The 22,899-nt window shown below is 43.8% G+C and overlaps 1 protein-coding gene across 15 annotated transcripts in view; it reads right to left on the bottom strand.

Moving 5' to 3' along the window:
* ppfia1 (PTPRF interacting protein alpha 1) overlaps window positions 1-22,899 on the bottom strand; it is a 37,906-nt gene that overhangs the window by 3,659 nt on the left and 11,348 nt on the right. For 4 of the 15 annotated variants that reach the window (XR_004616945.1, XM_034615201.1, XM_034615184.1 and 1 more), the window contains exons 3-26: window positions 19,684-19,785; window positions 18,331-18,495; window positions 18,167-18,241; window positions 16,924-17,025; window positions 15,858-16,091; window positions 15,586-15,732; window positions 14,698-14,832; window positions 12,487-12,570; window positions 11,933-12,064; window positions 11,234-11,296; window positions 11,012-11,091; window positions 10,782-10,932; window positions 10,353-10,358; window positions 9,925-10,148; window positions 9,575-9,806; window positions 6,677-6,706; window positions 5,785-5,909; window positions 5,138-5,310; window positions 4,585-4,678; window positions 4,204-4,215; window positions 2,462-2,543; window positions 2,181-2,381; window positions 1,831-1,893; window positions 283-309 (exon numbers count right to left, since the gene is read on the bottom strand). Coding sequence is in view for 14 of the 15 variants with exons in the window: in XM_034615201.1 (XP_034471092.1) it covers window positions 283-309; window positions 1,831-1,893; window positions 2,181-2,381; window positions 2,462-2,543; window positions 4,204-4,215; window positions 4,585-4,678; window positions 5,138-5,310; window positions 5,785-5,909; window positions 6,677-6,706; window positions 9,575-9,806; window positions 9,925-10,148; window positions 10,353-10,358; window positions 10,782-10,932; window positions 11,012-11,091; window positions 11,234-11,296; window positions 11,933-12,064; window positions 12,487-12,570; window positions 14,698-14,832; window positions 15,586-15,732; window positions 15,858-16,091; window positions 16,924-17,025; window positions 18,167-18,241; window positions 18,331-18,495; window positions 19,684-19,785 (2,739 nt within the window). In the remaining variant the exon portion in view is untranslated. The remainder of the gene's footprint in view (window positions 1-282; window positions 310-1,830; window positions 1,894-2,180; window positions 2,382-2,461; window positions 2,544-4,203; window positions 4,216-4,584; window positions 4,679-5,137; window positions 5,311-5,784; window positions 5,910-6,676; window positions 6,707-9,574; window positions 9,807-9,924; window positions 10,149-10,352; window positions 10,359-10,781; window positions 10,933-11,011; window positions 11,092-11,233; window positions 11,297-11,932; window positions 12,065-12,486; window positions 12,571-14,697; window positions 14,833-15,585; window positions 15,733-15,857; window positions 16,092-16,923; window positions 17,026-18,166; window positions 18,242-18,330; window positions 18,496-19,683; window positions 19,786-22,899) is intronic. The other 11 variants (XM_034615209.1, XM_034615217.1, XM_034615265.1 and 8 more) reach the window with 9 other exon arrangements.

Below are 22,899 nucleotides of genomic sequence, written 5' to 3'. Positions count from 1 at the left end.
GAGTGTGTTGAAAAGATGAAATATACAAGAGTTTGTAACTTGTAAAGAATTCAGATCACGTTCTAACTACTAGTGAACAAATCCATAAAGAACAGACGCCCATTATTCCAGGTGTCTGTCTGTAGCTAGTTTTTAGTGTGAATCACCAAACTTGAAAACAGAATTAGTGAAACATGGCGGAGGGAAAACCGAGACGTCTCATTAACACAGTAAAAGATGGAGTTGAGAACAACAGAATAAGAACGTGAGCGTAGGTGGGTTTTCGGGGGAACGTGTGCAAACCTGGGCCCAGCTACCCTCGTCATCGTCCTGGTGTTAACGTGGTTAGTGAGCATGGTGAGAAGAAAAGACAGGCGGGGGTTAGTGAGGCGGCCGTGCTGGGAGAGAGCAGCTTCATGTGGAAAAGATAAGTCAACCAACAAGACAAATTAATGGTGACGCATCAAAGAGGAAAAATAAATACATTGACATTGTAGGTGTGAGCGATATGAAGGAAATCCTCCTTCACTCATTAGTGTTAGATTTTGTTCTCTCTTGATTTCCTCATAGAGAAACTGTCCACGATGGCAGACAGATATTAAAAAGAATAAACTGTGCGACAAACTCCTGTTTCAGTCAATCTCATCATATTGCCCAAACCTAACAGAGCGGGAGTCTTTCATGCAAGTCGACTATTCACAACCACAGAAATAAAGATGGACGACATGACGGCTCCTAAAGAATATTTTGGCTTCACTTTTGTACAGTGGTAGGAAGCGGAGACGGGTCATCCATCGTTATTTATGCTCCGTGTTCAGAATAGAGATGTTCCGACACCAGCATAGGAAATTACTCTGGTACTGCCGAACACGCCGAGTCGGGCAGCGGCGAGTACGTGAATCTATGAACTAATCCGATACCACATCTTTAAAGTATATTAGTTTCACCCAGATAAAACTGCAGAACTGGAGAAGAGGAGATTTCTGGTGCTGTCGCATTAGACAGAGCATTGGAAATATTTCACGCTGGAAAGTCCCACAAGTAAAACATGTGTATGCAAGATTTTTGTTTGAGATCCTGAAAATGTAAATTAAAAACTTCTGTTATTAATTCTCTGTATGTATTTGTTTTTCATCTGAGCCACATACATGTTAGAAATCATCACTTCACGCAGGTCGGCAGAATGTAGCTGTTAAAATACTTTGTGTTAAGTATATATATATATATTTTTAAATGCATCGGTATCGGATATTCAGTATCGGCCGATACGTCAGGAAGAGAAAAAGGTATCGGAAAATCTCTAGTTCAGAACACGGCCTTTTGTATTTTAGATGCTCGATTCTGTCAAACACACAAAAGAGCCGTTAATCTGAGCAGCAGCTGTATGCTACAACACTACACTACTACATTACCACACTACTACAACACTACGCTACTACATTACCACACTACTACAACACTACACTACTACATTACCACACTACTACAACACTACATTACCACACTACTACAGCACTACTACATTACCACACTACTACAACTCTACACACACAAACACTAGCTGATGTAAAAGCAGATAAACAGTATAAAGTCTAAAGAATGAGACAAATCACGGACTAGCAGAAAGAACGAGGTCTTGTTCCAAGTTGCCCTGTGAGTCTCCAGAGAGCCAGAGGACGTGAGACGAAATATTTGAGATAAATGTTGGAGAGATCGACCACGATAACGTGACGTTAACACGTGCACGTGGCGAATGAGGTCTGGACGTCCCGAAGGCAACTCGGAACAAACCTCCACAGTCACCATAGATGTGAGAAGCCACCAGTGTACGGCCAATCAGGACGGACTAACCGTGGGAGGTGTGGCTGCCAACGTTTCCATTTCTTCATGAGTGACCCAAACATTTCCTGTTGTCTGATCATGTGACACCCCCGCCCCAATCACAAGTGAGAGAAGAGTGCAAAGAGGGAGGAGTGACGGAGGACAGGCAGAGAATGGGATGAGGAGAAAAATCAACAAGTGCTTGTTCATTTATTGTTATCACAGAGTGAAGCCAGAGCTCGATCCCATCGTTAGTAAATGTTACGTTTATAAGAAGTTCAAATGTTAACGTGATAATCAAACAGGAGATCTGAGGCTTCGAAAGCAGAACATGTGACTATGTGTCGTCATCAATCTGCATCGACCCGACAGGTTAGTACCGTTCTCGACGTGGGGGGGGCCGAGGGGCTGGTGAGGGACATGATTTCCTGGATGGCGAGGCGGAGTTTCAGACGATGCAGCGGGTTGCTGATTCCAATCTCCCGTTGGATCTCCGTGTCCGACAGCGCTGACATTATGGCTCCGCTCTTCACGTTGGCGCGGCACGCAGCCACGTACCAGGCCGGCATGCCCACCCACAGCTGGTCAGAGACAGAGCGGTGGGTTAAATGGACATTGATCAATGAGAGCAGATTTCAGACGAGCTGTGTCGGTGTCGTACCTCCAGCCAAACCACGACAGTTGGTCCGTCCCACTGGGCGAACGGCAGGCCCTGCATGCGAGCCTCCTCCAGTAATTCATGCCTGAGACACAAAACATGTATTTAAGACAATTTACAATAAGAGCTCAATTTCCACAGAACATATGAAGCCCACAAGTTAAAAACCCACAATATGCACTCGATCAAATTCACCTTTTAAAATACGCATGAACACAACCCCCCCCCCCCCGGGATGTCGACCGACATGCAGACCAGAGCAGAGAGCAGGAGTTTGAGAGAAAACAGAGAAACTGAAACCCGGGAAGATTCAAACAGAGACGCATTCATCTGGAAAACCTTTGTCAGAAAGGTGTGTTGTTAAAGCAACACTATGTAACTGTTACTGAGCCACAGCGCCACCTGCAGTTACACGTGGGATTAATTCAGTCAGACTCCCATGTCCGAGCAATGAAGTGGTTTCATGTAAATAAAAGTGTCTCAATGTGTTGACTCTGACTGTGACGTCCCTCTGGATATTACCCATGATCCTCTGCTTCCTGACCCTGAAGAGCTGCTGCTGTAACAAATCCACCAAACTCTGTTCAGAACTCTTCATGTTTCAAAGTTTCCTGCTGAATATTGGAGATAAACTCTGGTTTTTAATAACTTCAGAGTGTTTCTAACTGATCTCAGTTCAGCTTCACTCTTCAGCTGCAGCTGGTTGTGACAGTTGAAGCTGACTCTCAGTCAGTTCTTCTCACAGGAGATGGAACCCACTCAGCAGAGTCACAGAGAACAGACGTTCAGGGAGCGAAGGAGGAAACTTTCTCCTTGTTCACACTAAAACATCAGTTTAATCAAGCTGCTGGTTTAAGGTGAAACATTTGCATAATGTTGCTTTGAACACCGGCGTATTAAGACCAAACATGTTTGTTGAAACCTCCTCCTGCTGCTTTTCAAGCCTCGACTCTCCAGGTTCGACCACGTGGGTCTTTAGTTGAGGACCTGAGGTCACAGCCAGAGCTTCAGCACTGTGGAACTTTATAATTATCATTAGTGACGTTTTCTCCCAGAACCAGTGCTTTGAGAGTCCACTTTGCAAATCACATTTAGTATGAATGCATTCCGCTACAACTGTAAGGAACATGCACACAGGGAAGTATTGAGGACAGAGAAACCTTAGCTTACAAAATGTTCATTCATTTCATGCACATTCTCAGATTGTAATATAGAAACATTACTGGACAATCCAGGCAGTGTTTGAAACGCAGCTATAAAAGCTCTGATGATGTCAAATGAAGAAAACTGTACTTGGCCACTAGATGGGGCTGTGTGGCACAAACAGATATGCCATAAAAAATATTAAAGAAACTAATGTTCTTGTTGTTGCTTTAGTGAAATCCTGAGGACACCAACAAGAACACAGTGATTCTGCTCAGGTGGTTTATTACTTCTCACAAAAAAAACAATAACTATCTGGTTGAATTCTGCCATTAACCACCTTTCCTGTAGTTGCAGTGCATAACTTCATGCCGCGATAGGAAAACTGCGAGAGGAAAGTTTTGTCACTCACTAAAAATCAGCACACGCACATTCCTGTTAGTTAAGCTCCTCTGTGGATAGCAGGGTAAAGAGCAGCACGGAAAAGCCATCAGACATTCAGAGGGACAGTCGTTTGGGGTCCTCGGTTATTGGTGAGGTCAATGTGAAGCCAAGTGTGGGAAGAAGAAAAGGCAAAGTAAAAGCAACATGAACCAACTTACCCTGTCTTTGGACTACACGTGGAATGAGAGGGGGGTGATAAAAAAAAGAAAGAATGAATTGATGCTAATTTAGGAAGCTAAACAAAATTCATGGTGTTGGCAACGTGTCAAAGAAAACTGAAGGGAAAAGTGATCCAATCTGTGTGGAGATAAGTGCAATGGAAATAAGTGGGTGTGGGATGGAAGGAAGATGAGCTGATAGAGTGAGAGCAGGAGGTGAGCGAGTGAGTCAGCTCAGGACAGTTTACATTATGAACATTATGCTCCAGTACAGCCGTCCTGTAAATTAGAGCGTTATCTTGTCATCTTTCAACTTCATTCTCAGTCTAGTTTATTTGTGGAGACAGCAGAGGGCCGAGACATTGTTAGGAAGCCACCTACTTCTTCTGCAGCTTCCGGTTCTTGTCTGCAGGGCCCCCCAGGGTGCCCATTCCTAATCCATCCTTAGGAGAGCTCTCTGCCTCAGGCGTGCCAGCTGAGAACAAACACCATGTTCAGATTATATGGACTGGAACAACAATACTGGCAGCAGGGAGTGACATAACAAATACATATCAGGGCTGGAAACCTCGAGGCACCTCACGATTCCATTCTGATTCAGAGGGGTACGATTATTCATTTTTAGAGGTGTGCATCTTCACTAGCCTCATGATTTAAGCTTAAAAAGTATTCTAGACTGTTACTGTTTTTGCATCTGTCCTGATCCTGAAGCAGCGCTGGTTATAATTATGCATCTCTAAAAGTGATGAATGTAGCGGAAAACATGAATCGATTATCTTCTGTCTGCATTGATGCAGAGTCGTCCACGTCCGCATCAGGATGCGTTGAAAAAACTATAAATGTCCCACTCTTAATACACACACACATATATATATATATATAAAAACATGTAGTGTAGTGTTAATAAAAGCCTGGTTAGTCCAGAGTGTCTGACCTTGGCTGGGGGAATCCTTCCCAGGAATGCTGGGTCGGCCCTTCTCCTTCTTTCCAAAGAGGCGTCCAATGGAAGACTTGATGCTCTTCTTCTTGGCTGCTTTGTTGAGCGAGTCCTGGCTGCTGTTGCTGCTGCTGGGGTTACTACCCTGACCGTCCTGTAGACCGGCCAGACTGTGGTAACAGAGCAGAAGTAATTAGACGTACAGTACGTTTCTCTATGTACATGTGAAGATGCAGGAGTGAGGGACCAGACTTTGGGGCTGGAGGGCTTTAGAAGCCAGCTTTGGTTTCCCGCAGGTGGAACACATTGACCGAAATGCATCAGCCATTGGCTTTTTAGTTTATCTGCCTTCATATGCAAATAGCTTTTGACGGAGATAAGTCAAAATGTCATCTGGACCTAAAACACCAACGCTCAACTCGTGGGATAAAAGAAACTTTTAGAACGGAAGACAGAGTCTTGGCTCAGATATCTGCCGTCTACAATATTGACCCCAGAGGCTGATTCATCATCAGAGGATTGATAAGGGGCTCAGAGATTGTTCATATTTCATAATAATAATAATAATAATAATCCAAACGTTTTACAAATCTTTATTGTGTTGTTGGATCCTTGTTTCTTCAGGCGACAGGCAGAGGTCTTACCCTCGAATGTCTCTGATGTCCTCCACGCTGGAGGCGTGTCCGGCATCTCTGTTCAGGCGCATGGAGCGTGGAGTGGTGGGGGGTGACGTCTCACATCGGATGGTGGCCTTGTCATCCTGAGCCGACTGCAGGAGACACACGTTAGTGAGGAGGGTGACGATGAAAACAACTGAAGACATGTTTAATTCTGACAACACAGCTGTTTGACTAAGGTTACACAATGTGTTTCATGCTACAAGCAGTCACACACCAGGTGCAGTGACCGGTGCATTCAGACTTTAACACAGTAGCTCAGTGTAATCAAAGCAGGAATATAAAACACAGATGTAATACATGTTCACCAAAGCAAATCAGATGCAGAAACTCTGTCCCTCAAACAGAAGAATTTGTGCTACAGACTTTTTATCATGCAAAGAAAAAATGTGATCAACACTCCAAACACAAAAGTAGAAATTATGTCTTAATTGGTGAAGACCTTTTACCAAATCTGTTGTTTGAAAAGAGACTCTAGAGTCTGGTAATTAGCATCAGGTCCTGTTAATCTCTAGCTTTTGGTTCATCCTCCTCTTAATGACGAGCTTAAAAGTTATAACAGATTCAAGGACTCAAGTTCCAAAACGCAAACCTGGTGCCAAAGCACCAATGAAAACTGACTGCGAAAATAAATATCTTTATCAAAGACGAAAAATGTGCAGCTTCAAACAAATCGATTTTCTGTCAATTGACAATTGAGAGTCTGTGATGATTTAATTTAACACTTTTGTTTCCACACAGGAGAAGAAGGTGAACTACAGAGAAACTAAATCTGAGTTTGATTACTAAGACTGGGAGTTGATGGGAGTGAGGGTGACAGACAGCTGACAGAGCCCAGCACAGCAGATCTCTAGTTTACCTTCCTGCGGTGCTTGCGCAGGTCACTAGGCTGAAGCATGGCAAAAAAGGAGAGAGGAGAGAAGCAGTTAGTGAGACATACAACAGACTGGCAGTAAGACCAAGCCATGCACAAACACACAAGAGCAGGAAATCAGAACAAGATACACATTTACCCATGTAACACACATTTACCCATGTAACACGCACGCACGCACACACACACACACACACACACACACACACACACACACACACACACACACACACACACACACACACACACACACACACACACACACACACACACACACACACACACACACACACACACACACACACACACGAGACTCAGAAGAACGGTCAGTTGAAAGGTGCAGTGTAGATGAGCAACTGTTGGAAAACATAGTCTGCACGAGACACTGCAACACAACCACGCTGGAGGTAGAATGGGTGCAGCCTCGAGGAAGTTCAGGGAAGTCAAGAGGAAAAGTGCAGAATTTAACATTTCTGTAGAATCTAAAATGTGAGCTGCTAGACTCTGACAGACCGAGCGCTGACATCACAGCTTTGAGATAGTTGGGTTGGAACATTTCCTGGAGTTTGTGTTTCACATATGAAGAAGTGACATCCACACCGGCTTCGGCCCTTATCACCAAAATCTCATGAATCTCCTCGTCTGTCCACGTTGACGTCTTCATCTTCTACGCGTACGACTCCTCTTCATCCATCCACTCTTTACGTCTGTCACGTGAACACGTCCGCTCGCTCTCTGTGAATTCTCCAGAGAATATCCAGTCGTACTCTCTCTGAGATTTATCTGAGAATATCTGGAGCGACTTACTCTGATCTTGCATTCTCACAATCAGCCCCTCCACAAAATGCCAGGAGAATATCCTCAGTGCACGCCCCCTATTAAAACTGTGTGCCTTTACTTTCATGCATGTATCGACTGACAAGTGTTTCAGGATCTCCAGGGTTTTCTGCTGGGAAGAGGCGCTCCCTTTGAGCTTTAGAGAACTTTATCATTCACAAAAAAGCTTTATGACACACTAGAGGAATCAAAGACACCATGCGTCTCCTCTAAAATGATCAGAGTGCTTTTGCTTTGTGTGAAACATGAATCTATGAACCTGAGCAGTTCTGGCCATATTTTCCTCTAAGCAACTTAAAAGCTGGATGTTTTTTTTCCCACTCTACATTCCTCACAGGCCTGGCATTAGCAGAGCAAATAAACCATCAGCATGCCACATTTCTATGGGAGTTTCTCCTGCCCCCGGGGGGGAAATACCTAATCGCTCATTTCCTTTCCTCGACTGACACTGTGAGGCTGTGGCGAGCTATAAAAGGCAAACAGGAAGAGGAAATTGAGTGGGCGAGGAAATAATTAATGTAATCTCCCAAAATGTCCAGAACATCTTAATTTGGACTTTCATTGATGATCGTTTACCGAGGAGATCTACAAAAAGAGCAGAGCTTTCATGTCTGTAATGTTTCACAGCTCTTCTTCAATAAACTGAACACATCTAAACAAGGGCATGTACTGTGTGAGCTTGACTCATTAATCATCAATTGCAAGATCACAAATTCCTGAAAGGACTGACTGATGAGTGTTGCCTTCTCCGGTGTTAACAGGAAAACCAGCGACATTAAACTGCAGTGCCTTAGGAATCTAAAATTTCCACCCAGCTCAGTTATTGGTTTTTAAACACATCTGGATTTAGTGCAGGTGTTGAAAAGAATGCAAACCTCAGAGCTCGACCGAACAGAAACACGTCCCATTAAAGTGAATCGACAGTAACAGGACTAAAATAAGGAGGCAGACTTCGCTACCTCTGTTTCTAATGTACAACCCGTCTGAATAAGACTGGACTTAATCCACTTAATAGCAGAATATTGGTGTCCATGTAAACATAATCATTTCCTGATCCCGTTCATCGTCACCAGCCACTGAAGGATTCCATGAAAACCATCTGAGTTCTGAAGCTGGAACAGTTCCCTTCTTCACGTCGATGGTCTTTAAAGGCTCCATGAAAATCCATGTTACAGGTTGAATCCTGTGTCCCTGTGTTAACTCTTCATTGATCTGGTTATGAAACAAACATCCTGGTATTTTTACATCTAAATCTCTGTCTTTTATCTTCCTTTCTGGAATTTCCTCCCTGTGACTTTAAATTCCGACAGTTAGCGAGCGGCGCGCAGGGACGTACGCTGTCCCAGTCATCGGTTAAATCCACAGGCGTGGGAGAACAGAGCAGGCTGTCGTCATGACTCTTCATGTTGAGCTGCTTGTTGCTGTCGACTCGGTGGTTACAAATATGTCTTCAAAGTTATTCTCACAGCAAAGTGATGCTCTTAACACACAGCAGGTATAAAGAGTTTATAAAAGTCCTGTGTGTAAAAGAACAGAGCGGACAGGAAGTGGCAGACTGCACCCACCCGAGGAGGGAGGAAGGGGGGAGCTGTACCTGTAAGTAGGGAGCATAGCTAAAGGCCTGAGGAGGGGGACTGAGGCCAGTTGCACCATAGGGCAGATAAGTTAGGGTCTGCTGGGAGAGGGAGCTCTGGAAGATGGAGGGATCGTAGCAATACTGCTTTGTGTAGGGGGAAGTTACATACACACACACGGTCATATGGTTACACACAATTATTAGTACACAAATCATACTGATTCATTGCACAAAAATAAAACACAAAGGATTTTAGAGAACAAATAGACGACCATGTACTTTAGTCCTGCACTAAAAGACGATGACAAACCCAAACACCGAAATGACAATGACTACAAGGAAACACAAATTCTGATGTTTTGAGACTGAATGAAATGAGATAAATGATTTCAAGTGTTTAGTTAAAAGTGTTCTTCAGTGCAGTTCTATTATCCTGGTTGGGATGCTTATGAAAGTAAAGGAAGTGTTACCAAGGTCATGACACCCATGCGGTCCAGCTCCCTGTTGGGGCTTCGAGGAATGCGTCTGGGGGTGGAGTGCCCAGAGCCCGGGGGAGAGCCGCCCAACGACGAGCCCGCACACAGTGAAGGAGGGATGGAGCTCATGGAGCGGAAACGTCCTCCCAGGCTGTCACCGCTGCCCACCCGACACTCGATCTCCTCTGCACGGATAGCTGTGCTCTCCTTCTCCTCCTGGATCATTCTGCAGGGAAACAGGATGGGGAAGAGGCCATGTTAAATGATTGCACGACAATCCTACAGAGTGTGAAGAAAGACATCAAGTTAAGTGAAGTGCGGTTTTGCTGTGTAGCTGCTCATACCTAATTTCATTGTTGATAGCATCCAGCTGCTCCTGCAGCATTAAGGCGAGGGTCTGTGCATCGGCCTGGCCACCAGGGGACAGCAGGTCCACTGAGCTGAACATCGTCTCTCTGTCGTCCTCCAGGTCTGAGGCGTCCATGTCACTCTCAAAGGCCTGGGCCACATTTGCCAGCACGTTGGCCTGTTGCATTCGCTCCCACTCCTGCTCATTTAAAGTCTGCACCTGGATTAACACACACAGGTATAAAACAAGGGAAGCCAACAGAGATTAAGAAAAAGGTTCCAGAAAAAGGGATAAAAGAGATAGAAGACAAGCAGGAGGCAGATGAGACACACAGGAATGAGAAACAGATAAAGGATTAGCTGCATATTTAATACACAACACAGACACAAGTGACTGTCACTGCTCCAACGCACAAACACTTACATGTCGCTGATGTCCAGAGAGGATGCAAACAGAAAGAAACAAGAGAAGAAGAAACTCATCAGAAAGAACAGGTGGAGGAGGGAAGGAGGCGAACGGCACAAGCAACACGTGAAGACGACACAAAAATAGTTTTTCATTCTGTTGTTGAAGAACTAATTGTTCATCTTTTAGTCAAAACTGCTAAACCTGGACAACAAAACAATTTTAGTTGCTTTAAAGTTTTTGTCATTCACTGTCAAAGTGTCTACATGTATCACAAGTTGGTAAATCTACATGCAGATGTTCTCATATGTTGGCACGTCTCTTTATCAAACGACGATCTGTTGGTGCGTTCTTTAAAAATTCATTGACAAACTCCAAAGCTCAAATTTCAGACACGTGTTGTTTATATGCAATTAAAAAACGAGCCGGCCGCAGGTGGTAGCTCACCTTGGACGGCTCGTCCCGGAGCGCTGACACTCGTCCCTTTTGAGGTCGCCTCAGCACAAGAGCACTGCCATAATGGTCTGAGTTACTGTCCATCAGCGAGGACGCCGACACTGGATACCTGAAATCTGGAGTGCTGCCCAGCTGAGAGCGTCTGGAATAACAAATAAAAAGGAATCAGAAAGACTTAAAGGGTGGAGGCTGGTGAACTGTGGACTAGTTAACCAGCTTACCCATGTAATAAGGAGTTGCTCCTGCTCCTGCCCTGCTCGTTCTCTGCTCTCATGGTCTCAATCTGGATCAGGAGCTGCTCCTACAGGACAGGAAATTTACAGACGACTTTAAGAGAAGAAATAAAGTCTGTGTCTCCAAGTAAAACGTGTAATTTGTGGAATACTTGAATTTGTAAAAAAAGAAAGACACAGACAAGAAGCATTTTAAACTTGAACCTTCACCTTCTCGTGGTGAGACTCCTCAATCAGCTTCTTAGTGTGATCCAGTTCTCTAATCAGGGCGTTCTGCAGAGAGGAACAAACACACACTGTCAAACACACACTCACTAACTAAAGTCATGACAGTGGCTGCTCCTAGTTTATATCATTCATGTCATATCAGAACCGCTTTTTGAATTGATAGAAAATACAAAAGTATTGCTTTTGTATTTTCTATCAATTCTCTGTATATATATATTTTTTTTTTGTTTTGTTTTGTTTTAAACCTGTTCAGCACTTTGGTGAACTGTTGTTTAAATGTGCGAAATAAAATACATTCACTTGACCAAATAATCATGAGACACAGTGAAGGAAAATAGACTGTAAATAAAAATGGTGCCTTCACTTCTCAAAATCCAGAAATGAAGCCAATATACCTATGAAGTAGCAATCGGGGGACATAGCCTTGGTATCAAGGTCCCAATCATGAAGTCTTCTTATATTAAATAAGTAATTAAAACAAAACTTATCAGAAACATGACCACTTGAACAAACATCAGTGGCATAAGAACCACCTATGATATCTGCTTCTGAATATAGTGTCTTCAGTCCCGCCCTCTGGAGAAACCAGGGATCGAACCAGGAAACTTCGGATCACCGGACAGCAGCTCTACCTGAGCCATGTTGCCCCGGGCAACACCCCCACATTTCTCAGTTAATCACCTTATCCTCCAGAGCAGACATCCTCTCTTTGAGGTGCAGCTGGAGTCTCTCGTTGGACTCGGACAGGAGCTTGTCCACCGTCTCCGACAGACGCTTGTTGTGCTCCTCGTTCATCTTCTCTCGCTGCCGTGCCTACACACGAACAGAAGGGCATGTTAAAACCAAGAGCATGTTCAGGTGAACGCTCTGACTTCTGCTTCCTCTTCTTCATTTAGGCAGTCTAGATGCTGACACAGCGTTATGATGCGTATTGAACGTACAGGCTTTGGTTCGTAAATAGCCATGAACGTTAGTGTATTTATTGTTTTCTACATCGTGGCATCAATGTGCAACAGTGATTTTTATTTTTTCTTTATTGTGTCCAAAATGCAACACTGGCAAGACAGTGAGCTGAGAGAGCTTCTCAGTTTCCAGCACATTCAGGAGGTCAAACATCACAGAAAGACCAACTCCTCTAGTGGCGACGGAGCAAAGCAGCTTTCTTTAGCAGGTTTATCTGCATTTTAAAAACCTGCGTATAGCCACTAATCCTGGTGTAAAAGAGATTTACGCACCCTGACCAGCTCCTGGTTCTTCTCCTCCAGCTGAGCCTCCAGCTGCCTCAGTCTCTCCTCCACGTTGCCGTGACGTTCCTCTGCCTGAAGATGGGGAACAATGACGAGTGAACCTTCATCTTTATCTGCTATAATATACAGCACAACATATTCACCCCTCCCAGAGCTAATGAGAGTGTCTCTAAAGCTTTGACCCCCCCTGCAGAGTTTTGTCATCCATCCTGGAGAGGGACCTCGCTGAGAAAAGATCTTGTCCTGCTTGTGGTTTTACGGACAAAGCTGAAGTCCCTCCAAAGGATGGAGTAACCCACCTCAACAGACAGGTATATACTGTATATGGCATCTAAAGAATATATACATAGCTAAAAGCCAAAAGCTGCATTAGGAAACCAGCAAAGTAGCACAACCTGAAAACCAATAAAGCAGCCAGCGCGTCCCACAATGCACATCTACCAGGGAAGAAGAAGTTCAACAAGGTCCTACCTCAACTACAGATGTGTTTTTATAAAACACAATCCAATGCTGAAAACTATCATCAGTGTCCAGCAGATATCATCAGTCTATTGGCTCGTATCGACACAAGAGCCAATTGAGTGGTTAACATTTTTAATGGGCAGTGTCCCCACAAGTATTTGAGCCAATCAGCTGGCACTTCCTGTTTGTGTTAGACACCAGTCATAATGTTTTTTTGTGGAGTAACACAGTTCACCAACACATTAAACTACACATACAAGCGGACAGAGGAAGCAGTTGGACACATGGTCTTGTACTGCACTTAACCAGGCACTGGTCGTGTAAAAGAATCAAATACAACTGAAGTTTAAGTATTAATGACAATATTTTTGGAATCAGCAGATATTGTTTTTCATTTTTTGAGTAGTTCTGGAAATGTAAAAACTGCCACTGGCGTCAATGGGCCTGGTTAAGTTCAGGAACAGATCCTAAACCAAACGTATGTGTTTCCCAGTATCCGAGCGGATGGATTGAGCTCTGTGAATAGAGCTGGTCTACCTTCTTCTGAGTCTTAGAGCCTTTAGAGCCACACAGAACACACTAGAGGTTTGACAGGGACGTGGTGGTGGGGGCAGCATGAAGACCACACAAAAACAGAGCATGACAGAAAGAGGAGAGAACAGGGGATCGGTTTAATGTGAGAAAAAAATAGAGACACTCAAAAATGAAACATGACTAATGATCGCTGCCACGTCAGTAAAAGAAAGAAGAAGAGACTCGAGTGGACAAACTCGCAACATGCTGTGTTAGATGAGGAATAATACGCTGAGGTTTGTTGTGTTGGAGAACTCAGAAGACAGACTGAGTGGGCTGACGGTGGAGTAATTGTTCCACAAGCTGTAGAACGAGTGGATGATTTATTTATGTACGATGTGTTTGAACTGCATAGAGACAGTATTTAATGTATCAAGCACTTCTGTCCATACGTCTGTCTCTCTGCAAAGTTCTATGAAACAAACTGTGTCTTAAGCTCCAGACAAAGAGCAGCAGAGAGCCAGCATCATTAGAAATGCATGGAGGTTTCTGCAGGTTTCAACAAGTTCAATTTACGACTTTTTAAGACCATAATGACTGAAATTTAAGCTCACGTATGACAGATATGAAGGAATATCAGAGTCCCAGTAATACACTACAAAAACCCACAACTATACACTAAACAAACCATGGTCTTGTCCGTATTTTTATTACAGCGTGTTAATATCTGTATCGTTGAGAAGAAGCTACAAGAACAAATTAAAGAAAGATGTGAAAACAGATTCCTGTTCCCTGATTAACTCTCAAACACATCAGGTGAGGAGAGGAAGGAATGTTAGCTTATAAATCAGAGGTGCACTGTGAGCCAGCTACAATACGAATAAGGTGCTAAGTTGACCGTGTAAGTTCAGCCGCAGCGAGTGATGTGCAAGACAAAGACTCAAACTATAAATGGATAAAAACATTGACCAAATCTCTAAAAATAGGCCCCTGTGGATATTTGGAGTAACATGAACAGTGGCTTCCTCAGGGAGCTGTTACAATGTACAGGAGCTAATCTAACAGCCCTGATGGTTTTATGTGTGCTGGTGCATAATTGGTTAGAATATATGGTTCATTTCCCCCAAAACATATATGTTAACAGATGTTTCAATCAATGGTTTTGGATTTTCAAAGACATCTGATCACTATTATTTCATTATATACACACACAGGTGCTGATACCTTGGTGAGGGCGGCGACCCTCTGGGCCAGCTCGGCCTCCACCTCAGGCAGAGTCTCTGCCTTGCGGATGGTCTGCTGCAGCTTCTGCTCCGCCAGCTCCAGTTTCTCCTGGAGTTGCCTGTTTCTGTCCTCAGTCTGCAAAAAAACAACCAAAAGCAAACAGTCATTAGCAGGCACGTCCAAGACTCATCTGTGCTACGTCACAGCCTCGGGGTTTGCTTTCAGCTCTGCAAGGTGAAGAGAGTGGCGAGAGAGAAAGAGAGAAAGAGGAAGACAAAGAGAGGGGGAGCGGGGATAGGTCAGGGCGGGGTGGGGAGGAAGTGAGGAAGAGAGCATTCATGATGACACAAAGACAGACAAAACCCGTATGAAAAAAGAAGAGAGACGTCTCCATCTCAGCAAGTACATGTAAAGAGACAAGCCAGTGTCTCTGAGGCTTCCCATTCAGTGCCTGCTGCGCTGGTCAGTGTGTGAATACAGCAGCGATTCATTAGCAGGAGGCTGAGAACTGCAGGCGATTCCTGCTGGCAGACAAGTCTGAGACTTGAACACCACACTCACTCTCGTGGGGATCTTTTAAAGCATTTTGGCCTCGTTCAGACCTGGTAGTTATATCTGCAAGAGATCCGATCCCAACTGAACTGTGTTAAGTGTGTGTGTTCACACCTGACTTCTGAATGTGAGTTTACAGATGTGTCATATTTCAATGTGTTTGTCTGTGTGTGGACGAGGTAGCGAGCGAGAAGAGTTTCATATGTGACGCAGTTGTGTTCACACAGCAAAAAGAACATGAGCATCAGATCTGAGTGATCAGAACCCAGGACGTATTTGGGTGGTACTTTAAACCAGGTCTGAACGGGGTCTTTGGTAAAAGGTTGTGGGGCGTACCTGTCTGAAGAGCGACTCCTTGTTGGCCACTTCATTCTCCAGCTTGTCGTTAAGGTCATGGACGGAGGTGGCCTCCCGCTGAGCTGCCAGGTAGCGCTTCTCCAGGGTGGTGATCCTCTCCTCCATATCTTCTTTCTGAGCTACTGACTACACACACACACACACACACACACACACACACACACGCATTAGTGTTTTCTGACACTATAACATGTCCTGCTAGCTCTTATTTAAGACATCTTTGGGTAACCGAGGGTAACCGTCCTCCCTACCTCTCTCAGATCTCTCTGTAGCCTTGTGTTCATGTCTTCGGACTTGATTAGGTCCTTTCTGGCCGTGTCCAGGTCCTCCTCCAGCTCATTGATGCGTGACACCATGGCAGCCATGCGCTCCTTCATCTGGCCCAGATCGGTCGTCTGACGGTCCACCACGTCCTGGAGCTCACAGACCTTCCCGAACCCAGTTAACGACTCCTCCTCCTGACTCAGCGAACCATCCGACGACCGCTGGGGGTAAAATCAACAGTGTCAGCAAGGGTCAGAAAACAACAGGTATATGTGGGAAACATTCAGGCGAGGGGTGGAGCCTGGGTGGAGCAGCAGGAGACATGGCATATAAATTCTGCTGCATTTCTGTTTACAGCAAATCGACACCAGCGTCAGACCGTAGCACCAAATGCTCTCAAATCTCATTGTCTCAAGTTGACGTCTTCGTCTGCATCTTTTCTACGTGTATGGCTCCTCTTCTTCATGAGATCTTCCAGTTCACAGTGTCACATGTTAGAAACGTCATCTGCACTTACTCACTCGGAAATATTGCAGGCATTTTACTAGGGGGATGCAGGAAAAGTTCCAGAAAACGTTACGAGCAACTGACTTGGACATTTGCGTCCTCACAAATAGCTCCTCTGGAATATTTCAGGAAAATGTCAGGACTTCAGTGCAGGTCTGAAAGCAACTTGACATTCATAATAAACCTTTTTATTATTTTAAGCAGAGATGCTGCAGAACAAGCTGTCAGCAGAAACCTGGACTGTCTCCAGTCAGCTCACCTCTTCCAGAATTTACATCTTGTCTGTGCATGAATGCAGATTGCAGAGCACAGTTAATCACTGCATGCCAGGAGAGAGATGTACGAATACATGCATTATCCACTCAGAGCTCCGGCCAATTCTTGTTTGCTGAAACCATTTGTTACTTCAGCTTTGCTAGAATGACCACAGTTCAACATATTACAATCTGAATATAAACGATGGTTAACACCTGCAACACAGAAAAAAAACTGGTGGAGTCCTTGTTCACACGGCGTCATTTCAAACACGCTGCTAAGTGACCTCACCTTGCCGTTGGTGCTCGGTGTGTTTTCAGAGTTGTGGTTGACCTCGCTGGTTCCATCTGCCAGCCCTCTCTTCTGGCTGCTCTGCTCCCTGAGGTACGCCAACTAGAGAAAACACCGCTCTGTTAAAACCTGGTCGAGTCATTCATTTGCTGGTGATAAACATCTCAACAATTTCTGGTTAACCACCAATTCAACAGCACTTAACTCGCTTGCTGCACATTTTTAATCATTGGTGATGTGCTCTCTGTGTGTTTCTGTCACACGTTTCCTCTGGGAGATGAATATAAGGGACCAACCACGACTTCTCTGATTGCAAACTCACATGAACACACTGCACAGACCAACACTCTTGTGCCAAATGGCCGAACCATCGGAAAATAAAACAACAAAAAGCTGCCCGGCCTGAGGAGGTAAATCAAGTGGTTGATTTTATGTGTGTGTTGACGTGCGTGCGTGTGCCTGTGTTTGGTTCCAGGCTGACTCCCAGGAACAAAAGATGACCGTAGCAGGAAGCAGAGAGGAAATCTAGGACACTTCCCCAAGATCCTCTGGGCCTTTTGTCAATCTTAATCCCATTCAATACACAGTGGACTTGAGACGCTCCTTCCCTTGTCATGCATGTGCACGTGTGGGTACTTAAAAGCTGTGAATCTGTTTTTCTTTGATTCAGTGTTAAGATGAGTGCAAAGAAATGCAGTTCAGGAGCGAAGCCTTTCAGCAACGTTACATCTGCTCTGGAAACGAGATTGATTAAAAGGTGTCATGATCTGTGAACAGCTGACTGTTGTGAAGCTGCAGGTCAAACCTTCTCTAATTTAGTTTGTGTTGGCAAAGAAGCATCAGAGGAGTCGTTGATTCACACATTGTGTGAGTACAGTCAGATTATGAAGCTAGAGACACAAATACATTTCTGAGCATTTGAACGTTTGACCCACTGGTTTAAATAACAAAACATCTTAGAATTCAATAAAAAGAAAAACTTCTTTAAGTCCCACTGTACATGGCTACGAGACAAAACAAATACTGCTCAGTAGCAACATTTCTGCAGTTTAACAAATTACAACAGACAGCAGTGACATTTGATGGTGGAACCATCTGTTTACTATATCTTTTCTTGGTTGAATTGTTAAATGATCATTCGGAGCGTTAAATTTCAGCCTAAACAAATCACTCCCCTGGCAAACATATGGTCCTCGTTAAAAACTGAGAATAAAACATTTTGTTTTCAGTTATGTTGACTTACTTCTTTGTGCGAGAGGGTGAGCTGTTCCTCCAATGCGCTGCATCTTTCCAAAGCAACACGTAGTCTTTCTCTAACCTAGAGAGCGTGTGAAACAAATAGAAATAAACACATTAAACTGTACAAACCTTCCTTTTTCCAGAAGTGTGACATGTAGAGAGTGGTACCTTCTCATCGAGGGCTTTGTGGTGTTCAAAAAGTGACTTAAGGGCTTTGAGGACCTCCACTTCACTCGAGACCCCTGCAGGAGACTGAGCCTGTCTCTTCACCACTGTCATCCTCAGACTGCGCTCGTGACGAGACACCAGGCACTCCAGGTGCTCCAACAGCAGCTGCTCACACCAACACAACGTTACAAGAGTTTGAATCACACCAAAAATCATTTCATCATCGACTCACCATTTAAATAACATTTTCTACAAAATAGACAAATGTACACAATCTTGTGACCATTCATGTGCATTGGGCATGTGAGTGCTGGTGTAAACAGGAAGGGAAGCGTGTCCTGCTTGACACAGGAATTGTCATAAATTGCTCGAATAACATCTCATCTCCTCCACACGTAAAAAGTTGTATCGTGTAGTCGAGGCTAATGCCGGCTGGTGAAGGCGGTCATGTGATGGGAACCTGACGAATCTGCAAAGATTATGTCATAGTTTCCATACATTTCCGTTTCCGTCCAGAGTTTTGGAAGTACAACGACAAACAACAGTGTTTCCAAACAGCGGCTCTAAAACGGAGTCAGGAGTTAGTGCAGCAGAGTTATTAAATGAAAACGTGGTTGTGTCGATGTAGCAAGAGGCAGCTGGTGAACCTGGTGTGTTCTTCTGGTTGTTGGATTTAATTTTCTGTCTATTTCTCTTGAGCATTGCATTCACAGCTAGCATACCACGCTAACGCAAACGCTGGCTTTGTTGTGTGTCCCGAGCACGAAACTGTGATTGTTGTCGTCATGATTACACCAGCGCCAAGAATCAGGCACGCCCACCGGCCACTGTCAAACATTAACGCAATGACGTGAGTCCTATGTAAGTTTAGTGCTGCTGACTTATCGCAGTGAGTACAAGTACACTGAGCGCAGTGCTCATACTTAAATTCACTCCAACATGTAACTCTCTCAGAGTTGGAAATCATTGTTTGTGTATAAATGTATGTTTTCATTTGACTTTTACCTGTTAGGTCTCAAATATTAAAAAATAAAGATGCATGTTGAGAGCAAACAGGCCTCGACACACACAGCAGTGTGTAATACTAATATTTTGATGAGTGAGCCGTTTGCGAGACTCTAACGTGTGACAATGGTTTGGATTAGAGGATAGACACAGATTTGTCAGCCAGTGTTATGACAACCATTGATACCCAAAACAAAAACAAGCAGGAATTCAACAGGGATTTCTAGCAGAGAGTGTAGCAGGGCGACGCACAGAGCTCATCACTGGTGGATAGTTGAATGTGTAATAATCGTTTGTTGTAATCTGAGATAGTTTGACAGGAAACAATCCTGCACACATGCTACCAACCCGTGTGTTGTTTCTCTCTGCCTTCAGCTCTGCGATCTCCTCCTCCTTCTCCAGAAGCTGCTCCCGGCACACGTTCACCTCCTTTGTTAGTGCAGCAAACTCCTAGAATAGAAAGGGACAAATACAGTAACATGTAACCGCTACGTACTCAGCAGATTTTCCTTGAGGCACTGTACTTGAGAAAAATGAAAAGCCTGAGTAATGTGGAGACCGGGAGACTGTGCATTTCAAGTTTAAAACTTTGATCGAATCAATTCTAAATCAACTGCAGCAATCCAACGGCAGTTCCTGGAGGAAGATGTGTGTACTTAGACTGCTGATACCTGCGGGTATCACCTGTATGTGTCTTTCTTCAGTTACTGTACGGTAACACATAGAGCAGGAACCTTTCAAATGTGTGTGTCTGTAAATTTCAGTCTGCAGGTTTGTTCATATTGATATTCGTCTTTGATTTTCCAGTAAGATGTTCGACATTTGAGATAAATAAGGCGTAAAGTTTCAATCTTTAAATGTTTTCCGTTCTACTATCACAGAATGGATATTTTGCCTGTGTTTAATGTAAACAGAAAATCAATAGCAAGATTATTTAAGACTTTTACCTCGATTACGATTGATGAACGATTATTTCATTTCTTCATTGATATATTTATATAACAATGAAACTGGAGTAGAGGCACCAATACAATTAGCTCCTATTTCGTTCACCTATGATTCTGTGGTCACACAGTCATGAACGACCCTCGTCGAATGAGCTGGGTTACGAATAACTGTGTACATTCCTTTCTCTCCTTGTCCCTGTAGTCTATCACACCTACAACACAAAGGTCGTGTTTACATCTGAAACAATGGAGGTGGAGACGACGACCGCTTCCTGTCCGTCTCTCCTCACGGTCCTGAGTTAACACGGAATTGACCAGGAAGACGACGACAGGAACAACGGAATAAAAAGATGATGTCCGTCAAATCACCATTGAAAAATATGAAAATACAACAAAATTCTGTTTCTGTTTTTACACTTGTTCTAATAAATGTTACACTACTTTCATGTCTGAGGTTCTCTTCAGACAAATGCAGTTCCATATACACGCACACACACTGCTTTTAGGAATTACATGCATGGTTGAACATAAAGAATGTGCCATCCGGATTTTTTTGCCCTGTAGCACAGCACCCTGAGTGGCCAAGCCTTCTTGCTGCGTTGTGCGTTGTGTGCGTTGTGTGCGTTGTGTGTGTGTGTGTGTGTGTGTGTGTGTGTGAAAGAGAGAGGGTGGGGGGTGACTGCTGGAACTGATCGGTCTTTTCAGTCACTACCGCAGCTATTCTCCCTTCACTTCAGCCTCTGAGCTTTTCCAGCGACTGGCACAGATTCTGCTCCTCTAAAGGAGTCAGAGAGAGCCTCTCCTATTGGCTGCAGCCGGAGGTCTCCGCTCTCCGCCAGCCAATGACAGGCCAGAAGAGGCAGGCCCACTGGTAATTACAGAGTGGAGAACTTACTACATTCCTGAGCAGACGCTGAGGTTGACTTGTACAGCAACCTTCAGATTTCTCTCAGGCTCTCTGTACCATTTATGACCTTCTCTTCTCTGCCCCTGATGTTTCGTAACTCATCACTTCCACACAGAAGAAAGACAAGATTGATACTTGGTGGTAAAAGTGTGGTTAAATAATTTCAGCCAAGGAAAATGTAGCCACAGAAAAGCCCATAAAAGGCTCACTGGCTATTAAACCAGATCAATTAATGATTTACAAGTTATCAATTATCAACATAATCTACCTTCGCTGCAGACGTTTAGGGTTTTAAGTAACTTTATTTTTTTATTGTGTGTGTGTGTGTGTGTGTGTGTGTGTGTGTGTGTGTGTGTGTGTGTGTGTGTGTGTGTGTGTGTGTGTGTGTGTGTGTGTGTGTGTATATACACCTGAACTCCATCAACACGTATGTGCACACGATGGACATGACAACACGTACGAGGCAATTCAACACAACACCCTAGAAATAAACACCACAAATTTTAGGTTGGCTACATAGAAAATAGATGTGTCGCCATCAACTCTAAAATAATTTGCTCAGTTCGTTTAACTACAGATGAAATAAAAAAAATTCATTATCGATTAATCTTTTGTCCATAAAATGTTCCTAAAATCATTTTATTTGTTCATTTTTAACCAATAAATGTTTTGGGAAAAAATTACTAAAATGAATAATCAATCATCAAAGTTCAGTAGTTAGAATAATTATCTGTCAATCAATCAATTAACTGACTAAATGCCACATTTGTCATATGTATTTTTAAATCAATCGTCTAATAAAAATCACCATGCACAGAAACTGTGGGTTTTATTACTCTATTTGTTCTGTAGGAAATAAAATGGAGCAGTCAGGACGATTTTGTGGTCGTCTCACTTCTTGAAAAAATAAAAAAATTGGATCCATCCAATCCTGAGAAGCCGTCAGGATCAAGGATGACAAGGAAGTCAGTGGCCCAGTTTGATTTGCCATCATCGCTGAGGCGCACATCAAAAAGAAGAAAACTAATTTCTGCTAACAGCTCAAACAACTGATGAGAAAGAACCCAGCAGATCGAACCCGTTCCAAACCCCCCCCCCAAAAAAATAATCAAACGTGACTTGAGAAACGTGAGGTCATATTTATTTGTGTGACACGTGACAATTTCAGAGGAAAGATATGTACATGGTGAATTTGATAGTCGCAGATCTATATATATATATATATATATATATATATATATATATCTCTCTATCAGTTCAAACAGTTACATGTAGATTGAATAAAGCTTTTATATATAATCACAGGCACTGGAGCCTGATCCCATTTCTCCCTGCAGCAGAGAAACTGGTGCCTGGCTCATTGAGCGTAGACGAGTGACACGCTGGTTCGAAGTGGAGGAGCTGAGCTGTAAGCCTTAGAACAGGGGAGGGGATTAGGGGGGGGGGGGGGGGGGGGGGGTGGTACATGAATATGTGTGCCAACCTATTAAAGGAACAGTGTACCAAAACACAGAGGCACACAGAGGCTTTTCAGGGATAACTGTAGTCGGTGCCTTCCTCTCGGGCTGAAGAATATCCCAGCACCTCTGTGGCAGTGAAACCACTTCCTGTGTTATAAGACTGTTAATGAATCTGACGGATTGGACAGGGGCTTTATAATGTAATAACACAGAAATGATATTTACCAAACTAAATGTAGCTTTCATGCAT

The sequence above is a fragment of the Hippoglossus hippoglossus genome, chromosome 3 (genome assembly GCF_009819705.1).
Source record: "Hippoglossus hippoglossus isolate fHipHip1 chromosome 3, fHipHip1.pri, whole genome shotgun sequence".
In the NCBI taxonomy this organism is placed as follows: domain Eukaryota; kingdom Metazoa; phylum Chordata; class Actinopteri; order Pleuronectiformes; family Pleuronectidae; genus Hippoglossus; species Hippoglossus hippoglossus.
Note: the sequence above shows the minus strand (reverse complement) of the source record. Positions and strands in the feature narration are given on the sequence as shown.